The sequence below is a fragment of the Ambystoma mexicanum genome, chromosome 4q, assembly GCF_040938575.1.
Source record: "Ambystoma mexicanum isolate Mex_15411 chromosome 4q, UKY_AmexF1_1, whole genome shotgun sequence".
Taxonomy (NCBI): Eukaryota; Metazoa; Chordata; class Amphibia; order Caudata; family Ambystomatidae; genus Ambystoma; species Ambystoma mexicanum.
The window spans coordinates 250,114,134-250,139,833 of record NC_090928.1 but is presented as its reverse complement, the minus strand read 5'-3'; the positions used below and the strand labels follow the sequence as shown (position 1 = coordinate 250,139,833).

At 47.4% G+C, this 25,700-nt stretch overlaps 1 protein-coding gene across 4 annotated transcripts in view; it reads right to left on the bottom strand.

The window, feature by feature from the left end:
* HNRNPLL (heterogeneous nuclear ribonucleoprotein L like) overlaps nucleotides 1–25,700 on the bottom strand; it is a 649,202-nt gene that overhangs the window by 98,250 nt on the left and 525,252 nt on the right. For all 4 annotated transcript variants that reach the window (XM_069607810.1, XM_069607812.1, XM_069607811.1 and 1 more), the window contains 3 exons: nucleotides 10,451–10,662; nucleotides 1,303–1,424; nucleotides 955–1,156 (listed from right to left, as the gene is read on the bottom strand). In XM_069607810.1, the coding sequence (XP_069463911.1) occupies nucleotides 955–1,156; nucleotides 1,303–1,424; nucleotides 10,451–10,662 (536 nt within the window). The remainder of the gene's footprint in view (nucleotides 1–954; nucleotides 1,157–1,302; nucleotides 1,425–10,450; nucleotides 10,663–25,700) is intronic.

The window sequence follows — 25,700 nt, the reverse complement described above, 5'->3', positions numbered from 1 at the left end:
TACACAGTGTTTCGAACCATATGGGTTACAATTTCTTTGTACCAAGTTACAGCCCTCTCTCCCTAAGAAATCCTGGCTGCTCTGTCCATGCTACTAAAATTCTCAGGTGATAAAGCCTTATACCAACAGGAGCTTATGTACCGTCTGTTTCAGATGTATGGTTTTATGAAGCCCTTAGAAAAAACTTTCTAACACACCCCCAGCACTAAGAACACTGCAATGGCTGCCAGTCAGAAAACAAATCTTCAACACTCTCTTCATAACACAGAGCGATCCAGTGCCAAGGAGCGAAATTCATACAGGAAATAAATCACCATCTGCGAACAGTAAGATACAGCAAAGATATAGGCCTCAAACCAAAATTCACAAAAATGTGGGTGATCAGCAGAGCAGTGACACTATTGACCTCTCTCACAAAGGAAATACAGATCACCTACAATTCAGGAAGCTATTAAAAACATGGCTCTTTAACACACCAAGCTGGAGAAATCACCAGAGAGAAACCCCTCCACTGCAACTCATTAACACTACGAAACCAGACCACCCAAAGAAATATATGCAAAACCAAAAAGGAACAAAAGAAGCTGAAGGGTTACCCCATAGCAAAAACAACTGACTCAACCTCAAACCTACCATACAAATAACTTTCTAACACTCGGAATACACACATCCCAGCCCAAACCCTCACCACAAAACACCCAAACTGCAAGCACTCTACCAATTTCCCTCAACACCCACATGATACTCGCGCATCAACCACGGACAAAACATCACACAATGACAATCAACTAGAGCCTTACCAGCACACAATGACCCTTTTTCCTAACTGAAGGTACCAACACCACATCAAAGCTCGTGAGCGCTTGTCCCTCTCAACCCTACTAACTAACCAGCCCAAATCCCTCCCCTTTTAGATCCATCACAATAACAACTCAAAAAGTTAATGGTTCTCACCTCCTGGAAAGTATCTTCATCCGTTGTCAGTGGCACATTGTAATAATGCAAAACACAAGATGGTGCCTGAATAATGTTCTTGGAAGCCTGGCCAGCACTCGTAAAACGATTGTTCTTGCTTGTGGAAAAGTCTTTATAACTGCTAGTGCCATCTTCAAGCTCAAACACTTGACTTGAAACCACAGAATGTTGCTTGGACACGCTGAAAACGTAAAAAAAATTAGATACAATTTCTTGAGGCATAGTGAATATGAGGACTTTGATCACCTCCAAGCAACAAATGTACTATGACAATAAAAAATGTTACAATTAAAATGTTTAGAACAATACATTTAAATGGAAACTTACCACACATTTAGTCGCGTGCCAAATAACTTAAGGTTATTGAGATGTGTTATTGCCCTTTCTACAGCATACTCATCACCCATTTCTATAAGTGCTGTGCCTGGAATGGACTTCATGAATTTTATCTGCAATTAAAATACTTCAATTAGTGATTTTAAATATGGATTACCTTCATATCATTGAGAACATTGCTCACTCTTGGGTTACCAGTTACAACTAGCTTTTTTTTTTTTAATGTGTATTTATTTGAAGAACAGGGATGTCCATTTTGATCAGAAATTACTTGCAATAACATTTAAAGATGGCAGAAGCATTCCCACGAAGGGCTCTGTATAATAGCATAAAAATGAGAAGACTTGAAACTGATAATCAAACCCCCCATTCTCACCTCCCCCCGGCATCCCCCCCACCCTGCTCGGATTCACCTACAAGCCACGGCAGGGTTCCTAAATTCAGTGGGCACACTTGCTTTAGTTGTTGGTTCCTTATCAGGGGTCCATGGGCTGTGGTAATTGTCAGCATTGGAACGGAGCCCAGCTAGGCAGCGATCCAGAGCTCTGACTTAACAGTTGCAGAAACCCTGCAGCTAGATGACCCAAGCACCTCAGGACTACCACCACTGCAGACCCCACAATGACAGGATACCGCCCCCCTCATGCCCCCAGCACACAGACTGGCAACAGAAAACCCGGATCAGGGGTGGCAGCCACTTTAGTTGCAGCATGAAAAAACCTCTCCAGAAAGGCTACTCTACGTGTTGAGCAGCAGCTGTAGGCGGGTCTGTGCCTCAAGCTGGCAACCTGAGAAGTTCAAAGCCAGCATTCAGAACAGGAACGGATGCACAGGAGATGGCCTGGATAAAGATAGTAAGCCCACAGGATGTTACGGGAACCTTCTAAAGACTTATTAGAGCAGAGTTCAGACTTGGTTGGTCCCACCCATTGAAGGGTTGAAGCACAGATGAGGGACTTCGTTATCGATCCAGAGAGGCACTGCTTCTCCTAGACTTGGTTGTGGCCAACGCTGGATATTTTAACCGTGGTCCTCAGGTTTTCAGCAGGCTGTAAATCTTTGTAGGTGTCTTGGCTCAAATCACACAAAAATGCCTGGAGCAGGGGGGGTATTTTTTTTATCTCAAATTCAAACCAAGGTTTTCTCCTGCCCACCAATGTTAAGGATCTGCACTATTTAAACTGGCAAGTAATCTCCAACTATGAACAGCTTCTTGTCCCAAATCTGCCTAGCAAAGACACATTAGATCAGAAGCTCATACTGCGAGTTCTGGCAGCAAAGTGGCACCCATTTCTGGAGCCAGTGATGCAGGCACGGTCACGTTTCTAGGCGATAATGCCTTCAAGCAGAAGCTGTGAACTATTTGTCCCCAGAAGGTCAGGGTAAGGTGACCAGATTTCCAAGCCAAAAAAAATCAATAAACACAGGATGGCCGACATAAAAGTACTCCCCCACGCACCTCCCAGCCCCCACCAACCAGAAACCCCATCCCACAGCATCTGCATACAAAATGTGTGGTTTTGCCGGTTGATGTAAACAAGTAAATAAAGGAGCTGTGACATTACATGCCTTGCCATTTACGGTCTCTTAGCCAGTCTATGTGGCGCAAGCGGTTAATGCATACAGCTAGTACCATGGAGGTTGGGGGTTCGAGCCCATCCTCAGATGGCACATTTCTGAAAGTATAATGTTTATTTAGTTTAGAATTGTTGGCGATTTAAAAACAAAATTACACAGGGCGGTCACCCTCCTATTTCCCAAAACAGTTTTTTTCCCCCATCACAATAAACTCTCAGGTGAGAGGGACAGAAGGTCCAATCCAGGGACAGTCCCGGCAAAACCGTGACATCTGGTCACACTAGATCAGGGGCAAGTAGTGTAGCTGTGTGTTCCTTCTGGTCATCCTAGAGAGGCAAAGATTTGCCATCCAATTCTTCAGAACGAAGGATGCAGGGCCTCAGCCCTTCCTCGAGAAGCATCCCCTCTAAGACGATATGATGTGGCATTTATAACTCGCCTGTACACAAATGTTTCTAGGCGTGACAAGAAGAGGGGGAAACGACGGACAAAATAATCTTACTATGCCTTGTGTCATTAAGATTGCGCAAGTGTGGGGAAGAGGGAAGAGGGGAAGTGCCAGTGAGGAGGGGAAGGGAGAAGAACAAGTTATTTCTTACCTTGTAACGTTCTTTCGATGGGATGTTCCTCCGACGTATTCCTCATCTTTGATCATCTCTCAGCTTGCTGGCCTCAGAATTTTTTTTTCAGTAGAGGGCGCTGCGTGTCGACGTCCCTCGAGCCGATGTCCCTTGACGGCCTCTGTATCGGCGCCGACATCATCATGCGTAAAAATAGACTCGCGCAGTGCCGTTGCTCAGTTCCGTTTTGACGTTGACAGTTTTACATGAATTGGTTATTGACCTTGAAGGAGCGTAAACTGCAACCACAAGGGAAGTATTACTGCAGGGATGGATGGGAGGGGCGATAAGGACTACGTCGGAGGAACATCCCATCGAAAGAACGTTACAAGGTAAGAAGTAACTTGTTCTTCGAAGGGATTGTGTCCTCCGACGTATTCCTTTTCTTTGATAGAATCCCATAGCCGTGTTGTGCGATTGTACGTGGGAGTAAAACGCCATGTTTCCCTTTTAGGAATGAACCGAATGTAATACGGCTTTGCCAAACCTAGTCTCTTGACTAGAGGAGGAATCCAGGTTGTAAAATCTTGTGAAACTATGTGCGGACGACCATGTGGCAGCCGCACATATGTCTCGAACCGGAACCCCTCTTTGGAGGGCCAAGGAGGCTGCGATACCCCTGGTTGAATGAGCCCTAAGATTTTGAGGAGGCTCTTTCCCTGCTAGTTTTTAAAATTCCAGGATGGCCAAAATAATCCATCTGGAAATGGTTTGTTTTGTTATCGTTAGTCCTAATTTGTGCCCTGAGTAACCTACGAACAGTTGGTCTGCTTGCCTAATCCTAGCAAGTCTGCTGATGTAAAAGCTTAAAGCCCGCTTTGGGTCCAGCCTATGTAGCCTTTCTTCCTCTTTCCCCGGATGGGGAGGCGGATAGAATGAAGGTAAGGTAATTTTCTGGAGTGATGTGGAATTCAGAAACCACCTTTGGAAGGAAATTAGGCTTCACCTGTAGGACAACTTTGTCTTTATAAAAAATGGTACGAGGGGTTTTACAAGATAAAGCTTGTAATTCGCTCACCCTTCTAGCAGATGTTAAAGCCACTAATAAGACAGTTTTAAGGGTGAGAAATATTAGCGAACAAGAGTGGAGTGGTTTGAAAGGAGTACCCATCAGGAAATTTAAGACTACATGTAAGTCCCATAAAGGAACCTGGAAAGGTCTTGAAGGGTAGACATTAGTTAATCCCTTTAGAAATTGTATTACTAAGAGTAATTTGAAATACGAAGGATCCTCTGCAGTGCGCTTGAAGATCGATAGCGCTGCGAGACAGCCCTTGATAGTGCCAACTTGGAGGCCTGAATTTGCCAAGTAGAGTAGAAAGGATAACACCGTTGGTGTAACACATGAAAAGGGGTCGATATTCTCTTCTCTACACCAGCTGCAAAATTTGTTCCAACGGCAGCGGTATAAAGACTTTGTTGCTGGCCCTCTGGCCGAAAGCAACACTTCCATGACGTCATCAGGGAGGTCCCCAATCCTTGTATCTTAACCTTTCAGAAGCCAGGCGTGCAGGTTAAGGGTTCTGATGTCTGGATGAAGAACCTGACCTCCCTTCTGTGAGAGAAGATTCTCCTTGAGTGGAAGACGAATTGAGGGCAGATGGACATGTCCAGAAGGTCCGGGTACCAGGTTCTCCTGGCCCAGTCTGGGGCAATTAGGATCATGGTTCTCCGGAATCTTCTCAACCTCCTGATCATTTGAGGAATGACAGGGACTGGTAGAAACGCGTACAGGAGTGGAAACTACCAGTCCACTACAAACGCGTCCCCTAGAGCTACTCTCGGGGGAAATTCCCTTGAACAAAACAGATGGCACTTTCTGTTGGTACTGGTGGCAAACAGATCCACTTGAGAGGTTCCCAAAAGGGCTAAGATCTCCTGAAGGACTTCCTGAGCTAGTTCCCACTCGGAGACTGCTCTGCCTGCTCAGAGAGTCCGCCGTCAAGTTCTTCTCCCCGTCTAGGTGAACTGCCGATAGAGAGATTCCTTCTTGAATTGCCCAAAACCAGAGCTCCATTGCCTCTCTGCACAGTGGCAGTGATCCTACGCCTCCTCTTTTGTTGAGGTAGTGCATGGCCACTGTGTTGTCCGTCATTATCAGGACATTTTTCCCCTGTACAGATGGCAGAAAAGCTTTCAGCGCTAGTCTGATTGCTCTCAGCTCTAACAGGTTGATATGTAGTCTGGACTCCGATCGACAGCAATGACCGCTGATGGTCAAGTCGTTGGTATGGGCTCCCCACCCCGTGAGTGAGGCATCTGTGACTACTGTTATCTCTGGCCATGGATGCCAAAACAGTTCCCCCTTCAAGATGTTTTTCGGTCAGGCCCACCACTGAAGGTCTCGAGCCACCTTGTCCGGAATCTGAAGGAGGTCTGTCATTCTCCCTGAGAATTACGACCACTGAGTTCTCAGTGCCCACTGAGAGATCTCATTCCCAGGCGAGCCTCTGGCACAAGGAAGATGCAGGATGCCATGAGGCCTAGCAACCTCAAAAAGTCGAAGGCTTGGAGACGTTGGGCATTTTGAAACTTGGTGTCCATCTGCAGAATATCTTGAGCCCTCACCTCTGGTGGCGAGGCTTTTCCCAGGAACGTGTCCAGGACCGCTCCAATGAACTGGAGTCTCTGTGATGGTATCATCTGTGACTTCTTTAAATTGAGGGAGAAGCCCAGTTTGTGAAGGAAGTGGCAGACAATCTAGCTGGATCTGAGCTTGTTCCGAAGCTACAGCTCTGATCAGCCAATCGTCCAGGTAGGGGTAGACGTGGATCCCTTCCCTCAGACTTGCAGCCACTACCGACGTTAGCTTGGTGAAGACCCTCGGGGCGGAGGTCAGCCCAAATTGCAGAACTCGAAATTGATAATGAGAGCCGCCAATTGCGAACGTCAGGTATTTCCTGTGTTTGAGATGGATTGGCACAGGGAAATAAGCATCCTGGAGGTCCAGAGATACCAGCCAGTCCTGGAGCTGGAGGGCCGGAAGGATCTGAGAGAGAGTTACCATCTTGAACTTGCCCTTCCTGAGGAACTTGTTCAATTCTCCTAAGTCCAGGATAGGTCCCAGTCCAGGTCCCAGTCCTCCGTCTTTCTTCGATATGAGAAAGTAGGGGGGAGTACCAGCCCTTGTTCCTCTCCGCTACAGGTACCGGTTCTATGGCACCTCTCTCTAGCAGGTCTACAATTTCCTGCAAGAGGAGCGGATCTGGAACTTTCAGAGAGCTGTTCCCCGGTGGATGACTGAGGGATGCGTAGAAAAGGCAGGCAGTAACCTTGGGCGACTGTCTCCACTGCCCAAGCATCTGACATAATAGCCTGCCATTCCGTCAGATGTTGAGTTAACCTGCCCCCTACTGGTGTTTTGTGAAGAGAGTCTTCAGAGCGATTTGGAGGCGGCTGATGCAGAGGGTAAAGAGGCACCTGCTGCTGCGGCTTTTGTATTTTTACCCCGTCCACCTCGGGTGAATTTTTTCTGACCCCTTTGAACCGGCTGTCCTCTGCCTTTTCCGAATGCGGAATAGAAGCGAAAGAACTTACCTCTCCAAGAGGTTCCTGAGGGGAGATATGTTGTCTGACGGATTGCAGCTCCTAGGGATTTTGCTGCTGCCTTTGAGGTTTGTAGTTTTTCTAAACTGTCATCCGCCTTCTTACCAAACACAGAAGAGCCGTCAAAGGGCATATTCAAGAGTTTACTTTGCACATCTGGAGCAAAACCAGACTTCGCAACCAAGCAAATCTCTGGGTTGTTGTACTTGCCGCCCTGGCCCTGCTGAGCGGTCAGCAGAATCGATTCCAGTTTGAAGGGATTCGCACATAGCGTCTTTACCATCCTTGATGATGTTTAGGAACGCTTCCCTTTCTTCTCCCTCCGGGAAGCAGTCAGCCGCTGATGAAGCACACTCCCAAAGTGTGTGGCTGAACCTTGCGAGCGTACAAGTAGCATTGATGGATTTCAACGCTATGCTACATGCGGAAAAGACTTTTTTGGCCATAGAGTCACATCTCTTATCCCTATCCCGTGGAACAGTAGGGTAAGCAGATTTACTACCTGCATAAGTAGCTGCCTGAATAACCAGACTCTCCGGAGTTTGGTGTTTGGATAAATATTCAGGGTCAGCAGAAGACACCCTATATTTAACTGATAATTGTTTAACTGCCGGGATTACCTCAGGTGTTTCCCAGTTTGCCAATATTCTCCTTTGTAATGCTGCATGAAATGGCACCACAGGATCCTCCTATGGACCTTTGACCAAGAGGTCTGTGAGGTTGTCTTGCTGAAAAGCAGGCGAGGGTGTGGACCACCCCATAAACTCTATTATCCTTGCCATCGAGGTTCTATAAGGGGTTTCAGCATGTTCCCCTGGGTCTGGTGTGGCAAATTCCACTTCTGGGGAAGTGTCCAACCCACTTGCTTACTGTAGGGATTCATGGAGGTCTTTCAACCTACCTTCCTCAGAGGTAAATTCCTCTGGTGCAGCAGTTGCAGATCCCTGCAACTCAAAAGGTGTTTCCTGGTCCGAATCCTCCCCTTCTTCATAAATAGAAGATAAGACTCGGGATTTATACCATTTTCAAGACCTGATCACTCCAATTTCCAGAGAAGAAGGAGCCAAATTCGTCATGTTTGGCCGAGAAAACGTCGACGTCGTCGACACGGACGTTAAAGGCTTTGAAGCCATCGAAAAAGGAGTCGAGAAAGGTGATAGAGACCTCGATGAACTCGAGAGTATCGGGATTCTACTCTAGGTTGTCGACGACATTCTCGTGCTCGAGGCTCTGGGTATGGCCACTGGCTGTGAGGTGGCCGTGGGTTTATCCTTTTTCGGCGCCGAAGACTGCGTCGACTCGACTGACCTGTGCGAAGAACCCTTCGATAACGGCGTAGATGACGCCGATCTATGTGTCGAAGGGATCTTCGAAGACGGTGAAGACACAACTTTGCCTTTACTCAAGGGTTTGTGACGCTCTCGAGTGGCTTCTTTCGCTGGGTGTTGCGACTCGCGGCTTTTTGATTTTTTGGGTCTTTCACCCACGGTATCACCCTCAGCAGTCTTCGAGGGGGTGGGGGAGGATGGTGGTCGAGGCCACTTTCTCGAAGACGCTTAGCATCTTTTTCCTGAAATCTTCCCACTCAGACTGAGAGCTATGTTTTGTGGGGCAGGAGACCCTTTTTGGGGAAACGGAAGACGAGGAAGGGGATCTTCGACGTCTCTTTTTTGAATGCTTAGATCTCGAAGAGTGATGGGAACTGCTTCGAGACCTAGAACGAGAATGTCTTGTGATGGCGAGGAGACGAATGTCTCGACTCCGCCGATGAAAATTTCGAAGAAGTTTTAACTGCCTTACCTCTCTCGAGCTTCCCCGTATGCTCCTTCAAGGCTTTCGCCGTCATGGACATGCAGTCCTCGCACTCCGAACAATGGTGCTCGATTCCCAGGCACCATAAACAGATCTTGTGAGGATTCGTCAACGACATTTTCTTTCCACAGTCCCGACATTTTTTGAAGCCGGACCGTGGAGTCGTCGGTGACCACTGCGACGAGCAGTCAAGTGCATCAGCAGGGGAGAGAAAGAGAAAGCAGAAGTGAAAAGGAAGGTCTTGAGTTGCTTCTGGAACCAGAGGTGGTTCTGCTCAAGTTTGAGGGAGGCAGTTCCAGGGGGAGGCCCCCAGCCGAGGAGATAGGTCTGCCCCCATCTCTGTGCTTGGAGAAGCACCTCAGTTGGAGGTGGATGAGCGGAGAGCTCGAGGAGGAAGATGGTTTGGAAGAGAAAGTTGGAGGTAGAGCGGTCCCAGGCCCCAGAAATCCTCGCGGACAATGCAGAGGGTCTTGAAGTTGATCGTTGCAGCCACTGGGAGCCAGGGAAGAGAGAATTGCAGAAGGCAAGGGGATCCCCCAAGAGAAGCAACCATCATTTAAACTGAGCTGTGGTGAGCCAATGGCAGCTCAACCCTTAGTCTGAACTCCACGACCATAACCACCTCCATCATCATCATCATCATCATCATCATCATCCCCTCCCACCACCCGCCTCATGCCCCCCCAGTCCTGTTATGCAGGCAGGCATCCAGTAGCCCAAGAAGGCCACTTCCTCAAACAAAAGGGAGGGTGGAGAGCCATGTGACCCCCACTCCCCACCCTCCTCCTTAAGGTCTTTGAGGTAAAAAAGTACCTCATTGCCTGAGACCATATGGGGTACTTTCTTCGAGTTACCCCTGCCTTAGAGTCATACGGACTTAAGGCAAAGCACACACAGAGCCTTAGTCAGTCAACCATTGGATTAAGCCTAACTGGGCAAATAATTCCAAAAGTTAGAAAGGCCAGCAAGCAGTAGAAGGGGCCATCTCATCAGGTAGAATGTAGACTTTGTACCAAACACTTCAGTTACTGTACAGGATTAGCTGAGTCCATGTACATCGTTTAAGGAGGAAAGTAAAATTCAACTGGGTTATCGAGGGGTACAGGCAGTCGAGGCCCCCAATGGGGTACTCTGTCATAGCGAATATAACCATGCAAACCTCCTAGTGGGCCAACGCCTGGGTGCAAAATAGGTGATCAATGTAGAGTATTTTTCCCTGGGGTTCCTTTCGCAAGTTGGGCTTAGCTGCTCAGCACCAGGTGGAGAGTAGGAGCCTGTGGTTGCAGTAGAAGGGCTCTTAGGGGTTACTCATCATGTTGACCACATGGTAAAATATTGAAATTTACATGGATTCACAGCCTGATGGACAGAGTATTCACAGTACTTGATAACACAACATTCCATGTGCACAACTGCCAATTTACAAACTTCTTCTGACTTGAGTCAAGACTGCGCATTTTTTAAACTGTGCGTGGAAAGCGGATCAGGATTTAAAAGCAATTGCACAAATTGAATGTGTGCTACTGAAAAACTGTAGCAAGTAAGCAATAAATCTTAAAGTATTTACAGAAAAATGCAGGTACCTTTTCAATGTTTCCATACAAGCAGAAGAGGTTAAAGGTCCTGGCACAGTTCATATTTGGTGGAAGAAGACCACCAACCATAGCTACTGAGCCAGTAGGATGTGGTCTATACATGTATGACTGGGGCAGTGGGTAAGATACCAACTCAGGAGCATCACGAGATCCCATCTTCTGTCGGTTTGGTGAAGGTAACAGTGGAGCCTGTTGTGTTCCTAAAAGAAAAATAAAGGTCTTAACAGACGCAGACTGAAAATACAACCAGGAAATCACGCATCGACAGTTGTTCTTGCTACCTTAACCATTGCAAGAGGTAGTAATCCATGAAAAGCACAGACTCAACGCTGCACAACAATTCCCTTGAGCACTACTTTGGCAGCTTGGTATGTTTTGTAGACCTGTGTACACCAAACATTTAGAAAAGGAATAAAGGGTTGGTAAAGAGGAGCTCCACAACTAATTGAAGATTTCCAAACAACTGTTCCTGTAGGCCAGAGGAGTATTATTTGGTAATATCAGAAATTGTAAATGTAACACTATCCCAGTCAGAACAGGTTTCAGGCAGACTACAGCCTCCAGGCAGGAGATCCAGGCATCTAGCAGATAAAGATGGCCACCAGTTCTCAGGCATAAAGAGGACCATTGGATAGGTGTTAGGGAGTTAGCAAAAATTCCAACAAAGGTAGGGCTTTACAAGACGCACACTTGGGACACATCGGCCAGAACCACACCAGTATCTTGGTAGAAATGTCTGAGCAGCCAGGCTTACCTTAGCAGGGAGAACAAGGCTTTAGAACTGACACACGTTATATAAAAGAATTATGGTTTATTTTATAGACTAAGGTAAAGTTAAAAAAGTTAAGTACAAGAACACACAAAACTTTAGAAAAAACAATGCTTCATTCACAGTAAGTAAACCATTACAATCCAACAGGTAAGTAAAATACATTTGTAATAACTGTTTCAGGGAAGATAAATGGAACCCAACCAACTCAAGTTAAGTAAATACTTGACAATACTTTCACAGAGGGCTAATACTTTAGAAGTGTACCCCTAACCAGTTGTGTTTCAGAGTGAGTTTGGAGGGCAAATCAGGTAAGGCACAGCTGTAGAAAGTTTAAAGGTTCCAGAGGCAGTCTCAGTAGCGAGCAAGTAACAGTCTTTGCTGGGAAAAGGGTGAGGAGCTTCTAAGAAGTCTCCCTGTAAGCTCACACGGGTTTGACCTGGGCAAACATGTAATTAAAGTTACACACTGTAGTGACTACAGTACTCGTAGTCCTTATTCCTCTTTCCTGCATTCTTGTGGACTTCCTCCCCCAACATGGGGACGGTACCAGAACCTTTGGCTGCGAAAAAGCAAGCTTCCCCTTTAAATTTAGTATAGCGCGCTGGGGTGTTCCCTGCTTCCCCCCCCCCCCGCACCGAGACACCCGCCCTCTGGCTCCTCATCCCAGTCACCTTTATAAACACATTGGATGCTTTAATACCTGGCTATGCTTAATATATTAGCCCCTGGCATATAAGTGGGTGTTAGGCAAGATTGTATGCAGTACCCTTAGGGTGCACATGAGAGAACAGAAAAGAGTCAACAGCTACCCCTTGTAAACCGTGTACGGGAAGGTAGGTTCAAGAGAATGCAGGTAGCTAGTTTTTACAAATACTTAGCTATTTCAGGTCTATTTCCGCACTCAATCTAGACACCTGTTAGCCAATTAGGTGCCCGCACACGTCTGCCTACACTCAGTGACTCGTCAGCAACGGGTCACGCATGCGCGGCTCTCCATTCTAGTTAATGTCTCCAACAGGCCACACTACGCGTGCGCACCAAATAAAGAAACAGCATTTCCCCAGCCTGATCCAAGAGCATCCACAGCTCTCAGCCCGAACCCACTACTGTTCCGGTTTCACATTTGGCAGGTAAGCTGTCCAGCTCGGCTTGTGAACACTGATCACGGTCCCCTTTAGTCATGTAATTTGCCAACGGTCTCACCTCTCCCAGCACGATTATTCATTTAGTTCCGCATTCACGCTCTGAATATACCGGCAAACGTTATAAAATCTTTTTTCCACCCGGAATACAGATGCACGTATTTTTAGTATAGTATTTTCTTTTTAAGACCGGCTTAAGATGGTTTCTTAAGCGGCACCAGGCTTTTTTAACCCCATCGTTTCACAGTCAAATCATCACGCTTTTTCATGGTCAATATCCTGGCTATGTCTGATTAGCCTTCCTCCATTTTCCTCATTTAGCGAGGTTTTTGAACAAACCATCAATCCTGATGAACTAAGTCCTGGGTCCCTCAGCACCATACCCACACCTACTTCTGCGACTACACCAGAAGCAGCATATCTACAAAAACAGGTATGCCCCGGAAATATGTTTTAAATCAAGGATTTCTTTATGACTAGCATAACATTGAGGTAACTCGCTACACCTTGTTTTCTGTAGATTTTTACTATGGATCCACTGCCAGTAATAAACGCAGCCATCTAAACAACGCAATGTTCAGTCGCTGATACTATTAAGGTAGGCACTCAGTATGCAGTCTTTTCTTAAACAAAAATACCTCTGTAGAAGGTCAATCTTTCCAAAACTGCCCCCTTCTGTCCCACTAGGCGGCCAAGCACGTCCTGATGACAGTTCGGACCCTTCATCTGCGACAAGTTATATCACAGTGAAGGATGACTCTATCCCGAACCAGAAACATAACTATGTGTCGACAAATTTAACTAAATATCGATACAAAAGTTGTACTTTAATTTACACCATATATTTTTGTTACTAACCCCAACTCACTCAACTGTAGTGTATGAAACAATTTGCAACTCGTGTGTACGCCCAATAGGGCCTAAAATGTGTGTTTTTAAAGGTTCATTCACTGTCTTTTTTGTGAACCTACTGATTTTAGATGTTTGTGTGAATTTATGAATAAGACAATGCATTACTTCCCGTAAAAGCATTTCTGATGGTTGTATCTGCTTAGATTCACATGCTGTGCATAGGTCCGACATCCAGTGGTCACTGCGGAGTATTGCATTTTGTTTTTCGTAGTCGAAAAGGGGACGTCGACAAGGCGTGTCTGTAACACTATCCCTATAGTGACGTGCGTTGTACCCACAATCCCTCACGCGTCGAGGTCCCTCTGTTTGTATTTTTCTGCCCTGAGGGAGCCTTCTAGACGTGAGTGAGTACAGAAAAGAGAGAAATATATAGAAAAGGATGTCTATGTTCCTTCCATCCGAGCGGGGAGGAAGGGTGGGCGCATGTGAATCTAAGCAGATACAACCATCAGAAATGCTTTTACGGTAAGTAATGCATTGTCTTCTGATGTTTGTTAATCTGCTTAGAATCACATGCTGTGCATAGACTAGCGAGCAGTACCCGGAGTTGGCGGTGGGTTATGAGAAGGAACAGTAGAGAAAAGATGTCTTAATACTGCCTGTCCCACCTGGGAGTCAGATCTAGAGTGTGTATCTAGACAGTAGTGTTTTGTAAAGGTGTGCACAGAACTCCAGGTAGCCGCTTTGCAGATGGACTCAAGGGGAACATTTGCAATGAATGCTATGGAAGCCCCAGTGCCTCGAGTGGAATGTGCTCTTGGCTTGAAGGATAGTTCTCTCTTAGCAAGAGTGTAACAGAGTGATGCATTGAACAATCCATCTAGATATAGTGGCCTTTGAAACTGCATCTCCTTCTCTTCCTGCTGCCACCGGGACAAAGAACTGATTAGTCTTTCTCAGTGGTCTGGTTCTTTCCATGTAGAACATGACAGCTCTGCGTACATCCAGTGTATGCAGACTTTTTTTCTCCCAAGTTGGAAGGGTTTTGAAAGAACGAAGGTAGTTCTATTGACTGGTTTACATGAAATTTCGATATGAATTTTGGTGCAAACCTTGGGTGTGTGCGTAGAACCACTTTATCTTTGTGAACTGTTACGAAGGGGTCTAGTACAGAAAGAGCCTGTAGTTCACTTACTCTCCTAATGGAGGTGACAGCTATTAGGAAAGCAGTCTTAAGAGTGAGGTCTTTAAGAGTTGCCTTGTGCATGGGTTCGAAAGGAGGGCCCATGAGTCTTGAAAGTACCACATTTAGGTCCCATCCGGGAGCTGGGTTAGCTATTGGAGGATGTATTCTCTTTACCCCCTCCATGAAGGCCTTGATAACTGGTATCTTCCACCACGACACTTTAAGTTGGGAAGTGGTGTATGCAGAAAGTGCCGCTAGGTGGACCTTAATGGAATTGAACACTAGACCTGAATCCAGTAAATGGGTCAAGTATAGGACAATGTTAGTGGGAGAGCAGTCAACTGGGTTGATGCTCTTAATTCTACACCAGATGACAAATCTTTTCCACTTGCTAGAATAGCAGTGGCGAGTATTCGGTTTTCTGGATTCCCTGAGGATGTCCATGCATCTCTGCGGGAGTTGTAAATGTCCAAATTCTACGATCTCAGGAGCCAGGCTGCTAAGTTCATGGTCTGAGGGCAAGGGTGCAGTGTCTTGCCCTTGTCCTGTGACAGCATGTTGTACGGGCAGGGAAGTTTCACTGGGGGAGATAGGGACATCTCCATCAAGTGAGCGAACCATGGCTGCCGGGCCCACATTGGGGCCACTAGTATCATGGTAACCTGCTCCTGGTGCATCTTGTGCACCACTTTGTTGAGAAGGGGAGTCGGGGGAAAGGCGTAAACAAATTTCCCCGACCATTGAATCGACAGACCGTTCCCCTTGGACTGGTTCTGGGGGTACCTGGAGGCGTAACTTTGGCATTGTGAGTTTTCTATAGTTGCAAACAGGTCTATTTCCGGGAATCCCCACTGCGTGAAGACGTCTAAGACGATGTCTTTGTGCAATTGCCATTCGTACTCTTCGGGCAGGGGGAAGTCTCTGCTGAGCTTGTCTGCTAGCAGATTGAGTTCCCCTGGTACATGTTGTGATAGTAGGAACATGTTGTGTTTGAGAGCCCACTTCCATATATTCTGGGACAGCTTGGACAGTCCTGGAGAGTGAGTGCCCCCTTGCTTGTTGAGGTAGTACATGGCTGTGGTGCTGTCTGTGAGGACCATCACTGTCTTTCCTTGTAGGTGTTCCTGAAAGGCTTTTAGTGCTTTGAACACCGCTAGAAGTTCCAGCAGGTTTATATGCTTGGATGCTAAGCTCGGAGTCCACGCTCCGTGAGCAGTCTGATGGGATAGGTGAGCCCCCTCATCCTGTGAGGGACGCGTCTGTGGTTAGAGTGGCTTCCACTGCGGGTGTGGCAAAAGTCTTCCCTAACAACAGGTTTTCTTTTGTCCACCACCGCAGCGAGAGAACTAAGGCCTGCGAGACCACCACTAGATCGTCCCATTGTCCGCTGGCCTGACACCACTGGCTGTTGAGCAACTCCTGCATTGGGCGCATGCACAGGCGCGTGTGAGGTACCAAATAAATACATGACGCCATCATCCCTAGCAATCGCATAGCCTTGCGTACCGTCACCTCTCGACCTGCTACATAATGGGGGATCTGAAACAGCATGTTTTGGACCCTCTCGGAGGGGAAGACGAGGCCAGCCTTTGTTTGAATTAGAGCCCCTAAAAATTGTTTGACTTGGCTGGGGTCTAAGCTGGACTTCTTTTCGTTGATGGAGAAGCCCAGTTGGTACAAAAGGTCTACGGTCTTTTGGGTATTGGAGAAGCATGTCTCGTAAGAATCCCCGGTTATGAGCCAGTCGTCGAGGTAAGGGTATACTGGGATGGATAGCCTGCGCAGGTGGGCCGCTGCTACTGCCAGTACTTTTGTGAATACCCTTGGTGCAGAAGCTATCCCGAAGGGTAGTACTCTGAATTGGTAGTGTTTGTTCCCTATCTTGAACCTGAGGTATTTCCTGTGTGCTGGCAACATTAAAATATGAAAGTATGCATCTTTCATGTCTAGCACTGTCATGTAATCCCCTTGTGATAACAGTGGGATTACTACCTGCAAGGTCACCATACGAAACTTTTGGGGTTTGACAAAGTTGTTCGCTGGGCGCAGATCTAATACAGGGCGCATGGTTAGGTCCTTTTTGGGTACAAGGAAGTACACTGAATAAATACCTTCTGTTACCTGAGATAGGGGGACAGCTTCTATAGCTTCTTTTTTCAGTAGTTCTTCTACTTCTTGAAGAAGAATGGTGAGCTGTTCCGGTGTTATGCGTTGGTTCCGTGGGGGTCTGTACTTCGGGGAACCGTTGAATTCTATGCAGTATCCGCGGGCTATGGTGGATAATACCCAGCGGTCTGACGATATTCCCTCCCATGCCGATAGGAACGATGTTAACCGGCCCCCGGCCGGTGATGCATGGGAGGGGACCCGAATCTTCGGGTCTTTTGTTGGTATTGGGCGTGGAACCTCTGGGGCTGGAGCCGCGACCTCTTCCTCTGCCACGCCGTTGGCCTCTTTGACTGAACTGGGTGTTACCCTGGTTAGAGGGCCAGTTGGTAGCAGAGTAAAATTGTTGTTGGTTCTGCTGCTGGCGTTGGCCACGAAAGGAGCTCTATTGCCATAGCCGCGTCTGTTAGGGGGCCTAGAAATTTGGTCAAGAGTCTTGATGGTATCAAACTCTTTCTTCGCATGTTCTAGGGCCTCATCAACTGCTTTCCCAAACAGATGTGTTTGTTCTATGGGCTTATTTATGAGGGAGGCTTGGGTTTCTGGCTTAAACCCTGAATTGCGTAGCCAGACATGGCGTTTGAGAAGTATTCCCTGAACCAGGGAGCGGCCAGCCGTCTCGGCGGCATCTAGGGAGTTCTTCACGATGCCCTGGTTTACAAGCGTTCCCTCTGATATTACAGCTAACAGGCGTGAACGCAGGGGTTCAGGTGCGTCCTCCGCTTCGCTGCGCAGCTTGCTCCACTGTGCATCTGCGTAGCTAGCTAGTAGGGAATTGTTATTTGCAATCCCAGTTGAGAAGGCGGCGGAGGTCGTGATTCTTTTCCCAAGTGCGTAGAGCTTCTTGCCCTCCTTGTCAGGTGGTGCTTCACTAGTGGATAGTGGTACCCCCGCTCTTTTTCTTGTATTAGTAACTACAAGGGAGTCCGGAATAGAATGTCCTCTGATGTACAAAGGGTCAGAGGATGAAGGGCTGAAGAGCTTTTCTATTCTAGGGTTGACCCCTCTTACTAAGGCTGGATTGGAAAGGGAAGGAGATATTCTTCTCTTAATAGAAGCCAGGAGCGGAATAGACTGGCTAACAGGGGCTTTTTCTTTAATAACTTTTTCTACAAAGTCTATGTCAGGAAGAGTTTCCCCTGTGTCTATCTCAAAATGCGCTGCTGCCTTGCGCAATAGTGCATTGAGTGAAGGTTGGTCATCTATGGGAGAGGAGTTCCCAATATGTGAATCCTTGAGAGGAGAAGGGTGAAAGGCATCAGGGTCTGAGTGCACTGATGGGGATTGCCAAGGCTGCACTGACGGGGATTGCCAGGGCTGCGAGGTAGCTGTATCTTCTTCAAAAGCTCCTGCAGTAGTGTAAAGATCTTCAAACCCCTCTTCCTCATGTTCTTCCTCTCCACCCAAACACTCCTCATCTTCCTGTAGGTATTGCTCCTCTTCAGTGAGCTCATATACATCTGTGGAAGGGGGGAAACAGCCTAGGAATCTTGACTCTAGGGTCATCCTGGGTCCATTCTCTTTGTCTTTTGTGAGTGGGTGGGTCTTGGCTTCCCAGAAACCTTTCCATTTTCTCCATACAAGAATGGAGTCTTTCAAGGGTCTCATGGGGTACCTCTGAATAGTCTAAAGGGGGGAAATCAGTGTTTTCACCTTCAAAACGCTTAGAACGCTCCCACAACGTCGAGGAGAGGTTTCCATCTCCCTCTGAAAAGCCTTCCGGTAGTTCAGAAGTGCCCTTAGATGAAAGGGGCTGTTCCTGGCTACTTTTGTGCTTTTTCGGCGCGGTATTCGACGTTTGTTTCGTCGTCCACGTACGTTTGTCTTCGGAGACAATTCTCGCTAGGCTCTCGACAACGAGTTTGTCAGTCGAGGGCTCTGGTGTTGACGTTGCCTGCGTTGCGTGTTGTTCCTCGACGGCCGCTCTATGGAGCGTTACGTCGGATGATTTTGAGGTAGCGCCCATGTTTGATGAAAGCCCAATCGCTGGTCGTGGCTGCGTTTGCGGGTGGGGCTTGAGACCTTTACGGTCTGAGGTAGACGCCGGAGTACCCTGCGTCCCCTTCGGCGCTGATGGCTCCTTCGTCCTCGACGAAGAAGAGCCGTGGGTTGTGTGTTTAGTTTTATGGGGTCTATGTGCGTCCTTGTCGCCGGGGTGTTCATCCCCATAAGCAGGGCGTGAGCCGAGCCCGTCGGGGCCGGACGTCGAGGAGCGCAAGCGCTCCTTCTGGGGGTTCATGACTTCCGTGACGGACGTCGAGTTATCACCCTCCTCATCACTTTCTGTAACAGCGGCGGCGGGTGAGGAAACTGACTTCGACATAGCGTAGTCCGCCCACCTCTTAACCTTTCGTTCTTTGAGAGTTCTTGGTTTCAAGAGCTTGCAGGCCGCGCAGCTGTCCTCTTTATGATGGAGGGGCAAGCAACGATTACAGAGCTTGTGTTTATCCTTCCAAGTGTATTTGCCCCTACAGCGTGGGCAAAACTTAAAAGGTGTCCTCTCCATAGCTGAGGCAATAATAGCTGGTGATAACAACCCCAAGGGAAAGATAGGGGAGAAAGAAAGACATTCTCAAAGAGAAGATAAAAGTTGGAACCCCCACTCTCCCTACTGTATGTTGGCCATCGAGGCCAAGCCACGTGTTCGGCAGCGCCGAAGGATCTCCTCCGCCTCTTCCCCTCCGCCGAGAACTTGTTCGGCGGAGAAACAGCTTCACAGCTAACGTCGAGGGGAGGGATCGTTAACAATATAATAAGTATAATTAAGGACCGAGGTCCGTGGTAAGTATTAGCAATGTTTTTCTAGGAGCTCTGCGAAAGGCGACCAGAAGCTGGGCGGAAAAAAACAATCTGAGGGACCTCGACGTGTGAGGGATTGTGGGTACAACGCACGTCACTATAGGGATAGTGTTACAGACACGCCTTGTCGACGTCCCCTTTTCGACTACGAAAAACAAAATGCAATACTCCGCAGTGACCACTGGATGTCGGACCTATGCACAGCATGTGATTCTAAGCAGATTAACAAACATCAGAAACTGATTTATCATATTACCCCTCTACAATTTATGACCTGAAATAGCTAAGTATTTGTAAAAACTAGCTACCTGCATTCTCTTGAGCCTACCTTCCCGTACACGGTTGACAAGGGGTAGCTGTTGACTCTTTTCTGTTCTCTCTCATGTAATAGTCGCCTTCTTGAGTCAAGCCCCCCCATTAACAAAAAAGAAGGTTTTCATTGCCCTTTATTGTTTCGCCCCCTTAGGGTGCACTACAAAAACCCTTACCTCCTGGCAGTAGTAACCCAACCTTTAGTGCAAGTCTGTACTACACAGGTTGGAATTGTGGACGAGTAGCCAGGGTTATCTCAAAAGGGGTCAATGTGAGATGTAGGGGAGTTACACAGAGGTTCACAGTGACAAGTTCTAAAGCAGACACTTACACACAGGGTTTCTTGATAAAATTATTATTAATTTATTTACCAGTCAGTTTATATAAGCCTTCCTCTGAAGGGAGCACTGTAAAACCCCACACAAATACACTTCGAATTTACACAATCTCTTCAGAATCAGTAAATACCCATTTGGGATGGCATACAGCTGAGACCTACACCTACAGGTGACTTCAATTGCTAGGGTGCTGTTGACATAAATGTATTACTGTTGCCATTCAGAATTCGTTAAGAGCAAGAAAAAAGGAAAAGATTATTAGAGCAAACAAGATACCACAAATATTTCTTAAGCAGGCAAATACTTTCAGATCCCCCCCAATAAGAGTCATTCAGTTGAACCAGGCTAAGCCAAAGTCAATAGGCAAGAGTCTTAATGGGCTAAAGCACTTTTTTGATGGGGAATAGAAAAGTGTTTGCACAATGTTTCAGAAGTCTTTGAAGAAAACAATGAATCAATGTAGGGCCACAAGCTGTTAGACCTGTGAGTAGTAGAAGATCCAAGCAACTCTACAGCAATAGGTAATTTCTTAAGACTTTGTACAGTACCTTTAAAATGAAGAAAAGATGCAGCAGATGATTCCAGTTCCAGTGCAGCTCTCGCTGTTCCTGGGCCTCAGTCGTGGGGACAAGAGGGAGGATGTCGGGAGACTCCTGCACTGCACTGGGACGGTCACAACTTGCAACTGGCAAACTTCACTTTCAGTGGCTGTTCAGGGTTTCAGCTCCTTGCGTCTACCGCAAATAGCAACACCGCAGTACTTGGCTGTTGAGGAGGCCTTTCCTTGCTTCTGGAGTCCCGCACTCTGGAGCTCTTGGCCAACTTAATAGCAACGCACACAAACTGGTGTTCCCCTCCCTGGCTCTACGGTTTCCTGCAGCAACTCTGTGTGAATTCAACCTGCTCAGAGATGGATGTCCAGGTGGCTTACTTTGGAGTGGATTGGTCCCACCAACTCAAGGGGAGAAGTCGTCTTTGCAGGGGCTTCTCTGTCGATGCAAACTTGACTTTTCGGCACTGCAGCAGGGCTTCACCGGGCAAACCAACGGTCCAGGAGTTGCAGCAGACGTCCTCTTCAAGTTCTTCTTCGGTTCCTTCGTTCAGTGGTCGACTCTGCCTTCCAAGCCAAAAGACTCACCTGTTATACAGTTTCTCCCTTTCATTCCAGCCTAGCTGCCCCTCACCCACAGGGTGGCTGTCCTTGCCGGACAGTCAGCCAGCCAATCATCACAGAGTGCATTTGAGTCTCCTAGGAGAAGAAGCACAGGGAGTTTCTGGCACCCCCCTCACTTCCTGCCTGCCCCAGACACCATGGAGCCATAAGCAGGCTTTGCTCGTGAATCCCGCCAAAGGCAAAACAAACAAAGGGACCAAACCTGGTTTGGCGCACATAGTAAATCTCAAGAAGGACCTTTCCATAAAGAAATGGAGAAAAAAGAAGACTGGGGCCCTTTTAATAAAAATGGCACTCTTGGGTGCTTTACTGCAGCTGCGAACGCAGCCCGCGGTAAATGAACACCACGGTAGTAAAAACACGAAACCACTGCCACCAGCCATTCAGTGAGGAGAGGGTAACCTAAAAATGTTACTTGAGAAGTTAGACAAAAGGGGATACTAGGTAACCCCTCCAGCACCCTATTGTAAGATAGTGTGTGCAGGGTATCGAAAGTTACAAATGTAAGCAAAGTCAATTTGACTTTACCGCTCTGGGAAACAGTAGTTTATCCCAGAGAAGGTATTTAAACCTTGGGGAAATCTAAGAGACTTCCCTGTGTCACTGCACTAAAGGTGCTGTGTGCCACAATGTAAAAGATTATGCCTATGGAGTTTGTCAGACTCCACAACCAAAAGAAATAGTACAAAATCAAATAAAAATACATGAGTGGGGAAAAGGGTCTTGCTCTCTCCAGGTTAAAAAAATCAAGTCCTCAAAATCCAGCAAAGCTGCTGGGGTCTCTAAGGTAGAGGGAATTGGCACATTTCTGAGAATTCTCCCTAAAAGTGGGGAAGGTGGGTGGGACGTATGGAGGAAAGGGGACTAAGGACTAAGGACTAAGGACTACGAGCACTCTAGTCACTACAGTGAGCAACTAATTGCTCATACGTCCCATCCCCTTTCCTCCATCCTTGTGGGTGATTTCACCGGACAAGACCTTGGGTGGAGCTGTGACAACCTGCCTCATAACTAATAAGCAGAAAAAAGGTTCTTCTGAACCGCCTGACCGAACACTTGCATCCCGCCTGGAGCTGGTATCCAGGTAATAGTGCTTACAGAACGCAGACCGAGTGGCCCACTTAACAGCCCTGCTGACGACTTCCCAAGAAGCAGGTCTCTGAAAGGCAAACACCATGGCCTTTGCTCTCAACGAATGGGCATGGATCCCAGCGGGAACCGCCATGGCCGCATGAGTCTCAGAAATGACCTTGACAATCAAACAGGCAATAGAAGCTTTGGATGAAAATGTGATGACCAATGCCTCAGATTTCCTGAAAAGGTTTGTCCGGGAGAGATCAAACTTTAGCACTCTTTAGGTGAAGGGAACGCAAAGCCCTCTCTGCCTCAGCCTCAGGGTTTGGCAAGAACACCGGCAGGCAGATTTTCCGATTCAAATGAAACGGAGAGAACTTTGCGGGCAAGAGGTTTGGATTAGTGTGCAAGATTACCTTGTGGAACAGAGGCCGCCAAATAGGTGTGGCAGGTTATCAGCCTGAATAAGCTAGATGTGCAGAAAAAGCCAGCACGTCGTGCAGGGAGCAAGTAATGGGGTCCAGCCCCTTGTCGGGAGCCCAGTGGCAGGACTTGGTGCACTTTCTCTTGTACAGAGAGCGCAAAGACGGCTACCTGTACAATGTCTCAGTTGTCGTCTGAGAATTGGGAATGGTGCAGTCTCAACTGGTCAGGAAACAGACCGCGAGAGCCAGCCTTTGCTGGGTCCAGAAGCTCCACTGCACTGCCCTGCATGTCAGGAAGCCCCTGCTGGGTATCGGAAGATGGATAGGCCACAGGGAGCACAACTGCAGCAGATCCTAGAACCAAGCCCTTGATGGCAGGGGGTGGTGATGATCAGGATGAGGCAGCAGCCCACCAGGGCTTTTAATATGCAGAGGCTCTGCCGGGGCAAAAGGCCCCCTGCACCCATGCAAGCTGAGCTGGAACGTGTTGTCCCGTTGCCCTCCCCCCAGAGACCCCTGACACCGTCCAGCTCAAGCAGCAAACCGAGGGCACTTGAAATTCAAAGGAGAAACAAATTAGTCCTGATCCAGAAACCCACCATGCATTTCTGGAACCGGGGCAACAATCAGATGATGTGTAACTTCCATTCATGTGTGTTGAACCCCAGGCGGCTTAGCTGAACCCCAGATGGCTGCGCTGGTCCGCTTTTGCATTGCCATCCCACAGGAGATGGACTGAGGAGATCCATGTCCCCTCCGACAGGGATCATTCCCAAATTGAGACCTCCATACACAGGAGAGGGTGGGGGGGGCACCCTGCTTGTTCAAGTAGAACATTGTGGAATCATCTGTCATGACCAGAACTGCCTTGCCCCTGACGAGCAATAGAAATGCCCAGAGCGCAAGGCCCAACACCCTGAGTTTGAGAAGATGGATATGCAGGAAGCCGTCCGCCCTGGACCATGTGCCAGTAGCCCGCCAGAGTACCCCCCCACCCTACGAGAAAGGAGTCAGTTGTCACCACCAGAGTGGGTTCTGGCAGGGTGAAGGAGCTCCCACTGCCACAATGAAGTCCAACAGCCACCAGTGAAGATCCGGAAGGAGGGACCCGGGGACTAGGGGGCGAATAGGGATTTTGTCCAACTGTAACCCTGTTTGCTGGTCCCAGTTGGCCGCCAGGTGGTATGGTAATGTTTAGTTGTAAAGCGCCTATACACAAAGCAACTGTTTCAAAGCGCTCAAGGAGGGACGGGAACAAGGGGACCTTTTTTTTTTTTTTACACAGTCATTCAGAGACCTTGGATTTTTGAACGCTACAAATCTGCACAGGCAGAGTAAGTGCATATAATACAATGAACAGTGTAGAAGACAGCAAATGGATCAGACAACGTTTCTGCAGTTTTTCAAAGTGCATTGAGGCGCCGCCATGGAAGGAGGGGGATGGGAACAAGGGAAGACAGACTAATCTTCAGGGATGGTACGTTCAGATTGTACAAGTGCAAGACGGTACAGGAGAGGGGAGGCGGACAAGTGCAGGTGGGGGTAGGGAGGAGTCCAAGTGCACCCAGCCAGTAAGAAGCTGGGTTAAGTGCTGAGAGATGCCACTCTCATGGGTCATTGACCAAGTGCAGTAACGAGGAGGCAAGTGTAAGGCCCAGAGGCAAGTGCGAGAGGACTTGCAAGGGTGCCAGGGACATACGAGACTGAGGTACACCTGGCGGCCAGTCAGCAGGCTGTGCGGAAAAGGACGTAGCGAGGTTAGCAGGGTAGAGGGAGGGAGAAGGAAGAGAAGAGGAATGTCGTAAGGAGTTTGGGCTCAAGACGGAGGGAGGCTGTGTTGGGCGAGATTGTATGCAGTAACCCTGCAGGAGACTACACGAGTCTTGTCCTCTTGGTATTAGATAACCCACCTATTGGTAAAGGTCTGTCCTACACAAGTTGATATTGTGAGCAACCAGACTTATCTCTAGAGGGGTAAATGTGAGCTGCAGCATCAAAATCTACACATACAAGTATACAAATAATGTGAATGCTATTTTTCATATACAAAATATGACTTTTTGAAATTATAATTTGCAAATGAAACATGACCAGCCCTGATTTGAGAAAGACAAGGATATCGTCGAAACACGTGTAATCCCAAAGGGCACTGTCAAATGCGCAATATTTTTGAAAAAAATCACAAAAAATTAAAACCAAAAAAACATATTGGAACACTGAGAAAGGGGTCATTTGTCTTCTTTCTCGGCAGAACGTGGGCGCATGGGCAACATGTCAATGTAACCACATGAACTTGTCCTTTAATTAAACAGAGTCGAGGAACCAGATACTCCGTTGTTACTCTCCCATGCGACCCTGAAAAGGCAATCATCAAGTAGACACAATGGCGCTGAGGTCCAACTATAGGAAAACCCCCCTAAAAGGTTCAACATTGCTTCAAGTATCCAAAATAACACTTAAGGTTTTCTAGTAAAATAATGTATTTAACTGACAGTTTTAAATAGGCATTCTTTAAAAAGGGCAATGTGCAACAATAAAAATACACTTCATAACACGTTCTCAGAATCTAGATAAGCAAGTAGATACTCTTCATACACACCCTGGGGTGAGTTCAATTGCTAGGTCAGTAATGGCATTTATATATCGCTTTTGCACGTGGTACAATTCTGAGGTTGGTAGAAAGGAAAGGTTAAGGGAAGGAAAAAAAGGTTAACAGGTTCTCCGAGCATGCGAGCGCTTTTAAATCTCCCAATGAAGCCTAGATAAAATCTTTCCCAGCAATATTAGTTAAAAGCCAATGCATCGCCTATGAGGGACAGTTAGAATCAAAGTCAGTGGGTTAGAAGAGTCTGCAGGGAGCCAGGACAGCCAATTTGGAACAAAGGCTATGGAGCTGAGGCACTTCTTAGATAGCAAAAGGTCTTGCAAAAAGAAAAGCAGCTACTGCAAGTCTCCACTGAGAAAAGCAAGCTACAGACAAGTACCCCTTAGTCGGAAC